Consider the following 9092-nt stretch of genomic DNA (forward strand, 5'->3'; position numbering starts at 1 on the left):
ACGCACACAACTACTTTTAGTTATTTTGGCTTGCTAGTCGGGAGCGTCAGCGATTTCGCTCAGCTGAACGGTTCCTTAGCAACACTGGCGCCCAACTAAACGAACCTTTTGGCATTTTGGTTCGGAATTTGGAGATTTGCATAAATTGTGGTACGCAAATCGTTTTTCTTTTTGGCATTTTGGCGCAACATTACTTCAATTTTGGTTCATCATTTAAAATTTAAGATGGATCCGTCGTACCTTAGCGATGAGGAAATACAATATGAACTGGGAATAAGACATGTACTACATTTGTGCACGCTACCTCGCCGCGTTAGAGTAGCGCGTTTGTGGGCCATCATCCAACAAGATGAGGTTCGAGGAATCGTCCCTGAAACTGCGACACACTTTTTGTCCCCAGAAGACGATCTGAGGCAATGTCACAAAAACCTCACCGAACTCGTGACGTGGATAGAAAAGGCTATCGAATCGAAAAACGTAACCTATCTGGTCCAGGCTAGGGCGCGTCTTCTTCACTATCGCGATCGCTTAGCAATCTTGCTTACAACGGAGAGACTGGCAGAGGATCACGCAGTTTGCTCAATGGTCGTTCAATTCTGCATCGAGGACATTGATGACACGTTGGGTAAGGCGAAGAAACGTTCAGAGATCAACACTAGCGGAGAAGATAACTCGGGTGCAGCGGACGGACAGAACAACGGGACGGCTCACGTCAACCCGGATCAAACAGAAAGGCGAGACGAAGTGGGAACGGACGGTAACCCGCCGGGCCCAAGTAGCAACTTCCTATCATCGACGCAATCGTCGACCAACCAATCGGGAAACCGAGGCTTCAACATGGCGTGGAACAATCTGTTGAACCAAAACACCACACCCAGAAATCCAGAACCATCGCGGCAACCAGATAACCTGGGAAACGATAACGGAGATTTGCTAAACATTTCAGAACGCCTTCCGGGTTACAACGAACACCAGAATGGAGGACAAGGGACTGTAAACAACAATAGACATGGAACGGGAATAAGCACTGGTCAAAGCCATCTTGGAGGGCAGCCGAACCATGGTCTAGGACAGCCACTAAACAGCCACCAAACTGGACTGCAAAGCGGCCAAGGCGCCGGTTTTCTGGGAAATCTAGCTGATGGTTTGCTCGGAGGTCAAGGACCCGGATTTTCCGGAGGTCTTTCACTGGGACGGAACGGAGCTCAAGCGGGTTCATACGGTGGTCGCGCAACGGGATTCCATGCAGGTCTAGCAGCTGGTTTCTACGGAGGCCGGACAGCTGGACTCTCCAATGGTCAATCAACCGGTTCCTACGGAGGTCAAACAACTGGAACAGGCGGCGCAAACGGAAGCCAATCGACAGGGCTTTTTGGAAGACCAACGACGGGACAGGACGGAGGACAAGCAGATAGCTTTAGAGGAGGTGCTGGAGCAGGGCTTAACAACAATCAAGGCGGTGATCCGGGCGCTGGTCAAGCATCAAGTGCAAACGGAGATCAAGAAAGGGTGAACGAACGAAACTATCGCTGGAGGGACGAATTGTTGAACTGGATGAGAATGAACGAACAACAACGACAACAGCAAATGCAAAACGAACAGTACCAACAACAACAGTACCAGCAGCAACAGTTTCAACAACAACAGTACCAGCAGCAGCAGTATCAACAACAACAGCGTTGGCAGTTCGAAGAGAGAAGACCCTATAAAGCGATTCACAACTGGCCGTTTCGCTACAAAGGAGAAAAGTACGCGACGTCACTCAACACGTTTCTCCATCGGGTTGAAATATTTGCACTTTCAGAGGAAATACCAGAAGGCTTGCTTTTGAAAAACATCAAACATCTGCTGCAGGACGATGCGCTAACTTGGTATGGGAACGCATACTTAAGTGGTGATCTTTTCTCGTGGGAGGCATTCAAAATCTTGATCAGGCGAGAGTTCCTTCCGGCTAGTCACGCGTTTGCCATCAGGGTAGAAGCATACCATCGCTTACAAGGAGAGAGTGAGTCTTTCAGCAAGTTCTTCCAAGACATCTCAACGCTGTTCCAGAACTCCCAACCGCCGATGAGTGAAACAGAGATGATGTTCATCTTAAAGAAAAACATGAACGACATCTACGCGCCGATTGCAGCGGCCAATCGAATGGCAAGCATGGACATGCTGGTGCAAGCCTGCAAGGAGTTCGATGAGCTCAAGAAGATGCAGGATGGTCAAAGACGTGTAGTCTTACCTCGGAGTGCACTGCTAGAGCCAACGCTGAGCACGCCACAGTCGACACAGCGCGGTTCCCGATTCCACAATCAATCTCAGCGATTCGGTCGCGTAAATGTGGTAGAAACTGAAGAACGACAACAACCAGATCGAATGACAAGAGTCGATCCCAGCCAGCAAGACCAGCGGTGCCAAGAAGAGGACGTCGAAGAAGACGAACGAATCAAATTACTAACCGAGCAGGTCAACGCGCTAAGGATGCGATTCGACAAGAAGGAATTTCGAGCTTACCAAACAAACAACGGACAACATCAGCAACCACAAAAGCAGCAACATCAACAACAACAGCAGAACCCTCACTACCAAGATCAGCAGCAAGCGGCAAGGTCATCAACAGAGAACCGAGCGTCACAGGTAGCGATTTGCTGGAATTGTGATGCAGAAGGACACAGATTCATGGACTGCGACAAGCAGCAAGTCATGATGTTCTGTTATCGCTGTGGTAGGAAAGGGTACTCGCTGAGGAACTGTCCCGACTGTTTACAAGAGTCGGAAAACAGCCCAGCGGGGAACCAACAGCAGAGGGGAATGGATCTCCGCTAGCATGCAGCAACCCTTCCGACATTCCCAACATCAGCAACCTTAATTCGATCATAGTCAACTCAAAAGAGGACAACAGGCCGCATGCGATAATAAGTGTGCTCGGCAAGAAACTAAAGGCGCTACTAGACAGCGGGGCCAACTGCTCGCTCTTAGGCGGAAGCTCCGTCGATCTCGTCGAACATCTAGGTCTGCGTAAAGGAACAGTAGAAGGAGGAATTAAAACTGCTGACGGGACGCCACACACCATCAAGAACTACGTGAGATTACCGATTGTCTATAACAACAGAAACGATACACTGCCGATGCTTCTCGTGCCCAGTCTTCCAGATTGCGTCATTCTAGGGATGAACTTTTGGGAGAAGTTTGGTGTAAAAGCGGTGTGCTGCTCGTTGGAAGATTCGTTACAGTTTGAGGAACCGCAAGGGGCAACCAAACCGCTAACACGGGAGCAGCGATTGCAAGCTACCCAAAAGCAGAAAGAGGAAAACTGGGCAGAACACAACTATACGAGCACCGAATAGACGTGGGCAACGCACCAGCCAAGAAGCAGAGACATTACCCGATGTCCCACTACGTTCTACAGGAAGTTAACAAGGAGATTGATCGCATGCTCGAGCTAGATGTAATCGAAGATGCCAAATTTTCGCCCTGGAACAACCCGCTCGTAGCAGTCAAGAAGAAGACCGGCCAATATCGCGTCTGCTTGGACGCTCGACATCTGAACTCGATCATGGTCAACGAGGGCTTCCCGATTCCGCAGATTCCATCTATCATGAACAACCTCAGTGGGTGTGAGTTCATCTCGTCAATAGATCTAAAGGACGCCTTCTGGCAGCTGCCGCTTCAAGAGGAATCCAGGCCGCTGACGGCCTTCACCGTGCCATCGAGAGGTCATTTTCAATTCAAAGTGGTGCCTTTCGGGCTGTGTACAGCGAGTCAGGCGCTGGCGAGACTGATGACCCATCTGTTCGCAGACCTGGAACCGCACGTATTCCACTACCTTGATGACGTCGTTATCTGTTCAAGGACATTTGAGGAGCACATGGACCTGCTGGAGGAAGTTTCAAAGCGGTTACGCGAAGCCAACTTGACCATATCCGAGGAAAAGTCTCAGTTCTGTAGGAGGGAGATAAAGTACTTGGGATATGTGTTAAATGAGCAAGGATGGACGGTTGACGAAGAGAAGATCGACTGCATCGTGCAGTTTCCGGTGCCGACGTGCAGGAAGGATGTTCAACGGTTTCTGGGAGTTTGCAACTGGTACCAGCGCTTTATTGCGGACTTCTCGCGTCTGGCCGTTCCGCTCACGGAACTTACCAAAGCCAAAGTCAAATTCAAATGGACGCCACAAGCAGAAGAATCTTTCCTCAAGCTCAAAGCGGCGCTGGTATCCGCGCCAGTTCTTGCAATGCCAGACTACAGCAAGCCATTCTCGGTAGCCTGCGACGCGAGTGACGTAGCAATTGGAGCAGTTTTGACACAGGAGGTGAACGGTGAAGAGCACCCAATCTGTTATTTCTCACAAAAGCTGTCGTCATCGGAGCGGAAGTATTCGGTGACCGAGCGAGAGTGCTTGGCCGTCATCAGAGCGATCGAGAAGTTTCGCGGGTACATCGAGGAGTACGGTTCACTGTACACTGCGATCACTCAGCGCTCACCTACTTGAGATCCATGAAAACCCCACAGCCCTCATGAGTCGCTGGATTCTCCGATTAAATGCCTTTGACTGCGACATCCAGTACCGCAAGGGCAGCATAAACGTGGTACCAGACGCGCTGTCGCGGATTGTAGCAGCACTAGTCTTCGTGCTCAGCACGATACAAGATCCGTGGTATCTCAAGTTAGTGAAGAGCGTCAAGAAAGAACCGGACAAGTTCCCAGACTTTCGAATCATCAACGATGAGCTTTTCAAGAACTGTCTGATCAAGGAGGAGATAGGAGTCATGTCGCATCGCTGGAAGAAGGTAGTTCCGCTGGAAGAACGAACGGCGGTGATTCAGCGATTCCACGATTGTGCGTCAGCAGCACATTTGGGCTTTTGTAAGACCTGGCAGAAGATCCAGAGGAACTTCTACTGGCCGAAGATGATGGAAGACGTTGCGGTTTACGTGCGAAGCTGCACAACGTGCAAGGCAAGCAAAGCACCGAATACGACAATGATGCCGAACATGGGAGGAGCCAAACCAGCCAGATTGCCTTGGGAGCTAATTTCTATTGACTTCGTCGGGCCCTCACACGATCTCGCAGCGGAAACACCGTAATGCTGGTGATAGTAGATTGGGTGACCAAGTACGTGATCGCACACCCGATGCGATCGGCCGATTCGGTGAAGATGGTGGAGTTCCTGGAACAGAACGTCTTTCTCAAGTTTTCGCGGCCGAGGATCATCTTGTCGGACAACGGCAAGCAATTTGTCTCGTCGGTGTTCAAAGCGATGTTGGCGAGGCACAAGATCACCCACATGAAGACGGCCTTCTACTGCCCGATGGTGAACAACGCGGAACGGGTGAATCGCGTCCTGGTCACCGGGATTCGAGCATTATTGGATAAAGATCACCGTGCGTGGGATGAAAATCTCCAAGCAATCGTGGCGGCCATTAACAGCGCAAAGCATGACGTCACAGGGGTAAGCCCGCACATCGCAAACTTTGGCCGGGACCTGCTGTTACACACGGACCTCTACACACAGCAAGACCTCAACACGCCGGACGATCCGAAGGTGGCACAAGACTTGCGGCTGTCGGCGATCAAACGTATCCAGGACTTCATTGTAAAGCGCATCAAAAACAATCACGAGAAAACGAAGCAACGCTACAACATGCGGACCAGAGCGGTGTCTTTTAAGATAGGCGACCTCGTCTGGAGAAGATCCTTCAACCGTTCATCGAAAGTAGACCAAGTAAACCAAAAGCTTGACCCCAAATTCGTCCCAGCTGTCGTTCGCGAGATAAAGGGTGTGAACCTGTACACCCTAGAAGACGTGTCCAGCGGCAAACGCGGACAGTATCACGCGAAGGACATCAAAGCAGATTAACTTAAGCAAGCTATGCAGACAGCTAACACAGGGGCTGCCAACAACGAACCATTTGGGATTCATCGAAACACGCGAAGCGGAAACCAAATCCCAACGTCGCAGCAAGCTCTGCGGCAACAACCGAACGTAACACCACAAGCATGCGAAGCGGCGTGGTGGCGGACCAAGCAGTAAGCAGATGGACAACGGTACCGGGTACAAGCAGTTCGAGTTGGCCGAAAAGCAGAAAGACGAGCCTGATCAACTCGAAGCGGGTGACTCGACAGCGGCAAAACCGTAAACAGGACCAGACACTCTGCGGAACCCCCAAACGCAAGCACTGCATGCAAGACTAAGCCCCAGAAAGGGAACCACGCAAACCGTTCATCAAAACCGGGCGGGTCGGGAAATAACCATCGGGTACACTGAGCTATGAAAACAAACGACTTAAAAAAAAACCCACGAAGTGAAAGACCGTTTGCAGAACGGGACAAACTGCGGTTAGATGAACGGCATTGCAGCTCGCGAAGGACAACACCAACGCGAAACACTTCGCGGGCGCATCGCTGCCGAACGGCCACACCTCAACTATGACAAAGCAAGATATGAGCAACACCAGCTACTAGAGAAGCCAAACACACGAAGACCAACACGAGCAATCGGAACAAACGATCTTAGACTTGGACTGGTGTCTGACGCGATCGTGCAAGCGCTCGGTCAGGTCCAAAGTACGGAACGGGGTTGGGTGGGTACGACGTAGATATCCAAAATTTAAGCAATTGGGGATCGCTATGACAGCACCGACCGGAACCCAAAAGCAACGCGAACTGGGGGCGCGGCCTAAAACCCTCATCTGGACTCATAGCGATCTGAAGGAGGAAATGCCTTCTATCCCAGGAATGCTTACAATAAAATGCAAGCCATTTTTGTGTAAATATGTATTTGTACTGCATGTTTACCGTATGATCTATCTAGTAGTTAAGTACCTAGATAAGATCAGAGTTGATGTCACCACAAGATCGAACAGCAGAAGACAGAGCGAGAGAGAGCAAGCGCAGAGACCTTTACCACCCAGGGTGGTGCTCAGATCAACTTGTCTGGCAGAATTCGCTGCCGTGTTGTTTGTTTAGTTTGTTGCACGTGGAGATTTGATCTGGTGAGCTATAGGCTCACGGCAATCAGTTTGTTTGGTTTTGCAAAACTTGAGGTCTTCTCAACCCGCATCCAAGATCTGCTCAGTCTCTGCAGCTTCGCGAATGAAGAGAGTTTTGGAGTTTTTTGTGGGCTGTCTTTCGTGGCCCACAAAAAACTCTCATCTTGTGGTGGGGATGTGTTGCGTTTAAGATAAATTTATGCCTAAAATGTAGTTTTTGCCCATAGTCGCCGTAAGATGTTAAGTTCAGGTTACACTAGTTTAGCTACGTAATAGTGAGAAGCCCAAGACTCGCTTGAGAATGCGCGAAGAGCCTGAGATTTCCCTGCAGTCGGCTGCACGCTTGCCAATATTTCCGACAACTCAACAAAAGGAAATCCAACCAGCACGACCATGCCACGTCGTACGATCGAACAGTCGCCTGCATACACCCTCGCTCGATCGCGTCTCGCCAGCCGACATCAGCAGCTCGCCGAGCCGGATAAATCAGCGCTCGGAAACGGTAATTTACGTAAGGGGCACGAGGCCGGACAGGACGGCACGATACGCCGCAAAGCCCGAACGAAACTACCGGTAAGTCGTGGTCGAGGCGGACAATTGGCACACCATTTAGTTGTCGCATTTCCCAGATTGGCAAGCCGTCCAGCGAGCGTCCCAAAAGTGTCTGGTTCACCTCACCAAGCTCGTGACGCCAAGGTCGACGGCGAAACACCGCCAGCCGCGTTTGAGGCCCGACGTGAGTGCAGAAATCGAGGTCAAGCGGACAGCCAATCATTAAATCTCTTTTCCTAGGCGCACACGGAGGCAGGCCAGCGCCGTGTCGAAGGACGAGTCCGATCTAAAGCGGACGCGCGAGGCAAAACTCGAGAGTGGAGGCGGCAGGAGAGACGCATCGCATGCCAAAAACCACAAGTAAGCGAGGCATTGACAATTGACGCTGTACTTCCACTAAGATCACCCTATTCACAGGAGATTGAGGGTCACCACACACACGCGCACGACTGAAGCGAGATTCAGTGTCAAGGTCACGCCGACGAGGAAGCAAGTCGTAAGTTAGCTCCAGGCAGGTGGTGCACCACCAATACTAACAAAGGGCTCTCTTTAAACAGTGAGAACGGTGCTCGAAGCACGCGGAACACCACTAGAGGACCTGAAGCTAAAAGAACGCCCCGAACCGTACGGGGTAAGATTGAGCCTGAATCAAGGAGTAAGCACATGGAGCTGACGACTTTTGTTTCCACAGGGCGTTTATACACCGTTTGCTTTGTGCTCGAGGGCCGACCGACTGCACAGGTCGTGCCGCGGCAGTTTTGTCAGCGAATACCATCGGCGGAGATCGAGTAGAGGCGTCGAGAAGAGGCCGTCGAAGTCGCGCGTGGCGCAAGGACACGGAGGGTGCCAACGTCGTACGCAAACGCCCAAACATCGCACACCGAGAAGCACGAGTTTGGCACGCGAGCGCACCAGCACGTGGCGCGCAAGCACACACGTACGCAGAGCGCGTCGCGAGGACGCGGAGCGCGTGGTGCGAACGCGACGCCGAGGCTGGAGCACGAGCTGATCGACGGGGGCCAGGACGTGCGGCTACGGCATGGCGGCAGAAAGCGCGCGAGGACGGGTAGGGATTAGATGGGCCCATCTGTGAGTGAGTAGGAAGACATGTGTTGTCCATTAGCGTAAGAATGCAGGGAACAGAGTTTGGCAGGAGAAACATTATTATGTAAACTACTAGAATAAAACATGGCAACTTAGCTCACACGCACACAACTACTTTTAGTTATTTTGGCTTGCTAGTCGGGAGCGTCAGCGATTTCGCTCAGCTGAACGGTTCCTTATCAACAGTGGACAATGGGACCGTCCGTCGGGGCTTTTCGCACGTCACCCTGCTCACAGAGCAACGCACAACACTCCACCTTGTGGCCAATGGGACCACTCTTCTAGCTCCTTTTCACGGCGTGGACATCGGGACCACCCGTCGGAACATCTGCCTGACGTGGCCAATGGGTACTCCGTCAGGGCTTTTCTGCACGCCACTCTGCTCACAGAGCACCGCACTTCATTTTAACGGCCAGGTGCCGTTCACTTTTCACCAGTTTTCTGCTCGGGTGG

General features: G+C 51.5%; 2 protein-coding genes across 2 annotated transcripts; both read left to right on the top strand.

Moving 5' to 3' along the window:
• The first annotated feature begins 5077 nt into the window (after positions 1-5077).
• Positions 5078-5851, top strand: LOC119769069. Its single transcript, XM_038260965.1, has one exon. The coding sequence runs from the start codon at positions 5078-5080 to the stop codon at positions 5849-5851; it is 774 nt and encodes a 257-aa protein (XP_038116893.1).
• A 1229-nt stretch (positions 5852-7080) lies between these two features.
• LOC119769070 lies at positions 7081-7825 on the top strand. The gene is made up of 3 exons (XM_038260966.1): positions 7081-7556; positions 7613-7719; positions 7776-7825. The coding sequence occupies exons 1-3, from the start codon at positions 7285-7287 to the stop codon at positions 7823-7825; spliced, it is 429 nt and encodes a 142-aa protein (XP_038116894.1). The 5' UTR covers positions 7081-7284.
• Positions 7826-9092: the final 1267 nt, after the last annotated feature.

The sequence above is a fragment of the Culex quinquefasciatus genome, chromosome 3, assembly GCF_015732765.1.
Source record: "Culex quinquefasciatus strain JHB chromosome 3, VPISU_Cqui_1.0_pri_paternal, whole genome shotgun sequence".
NCBI classification, from domain to species: domain Eukaryota; kingdom Metazoa; phylum Arthropoda; class Insecta; order Diptera; family Culicidae; genus Culex; species Culex quinquefasciatus.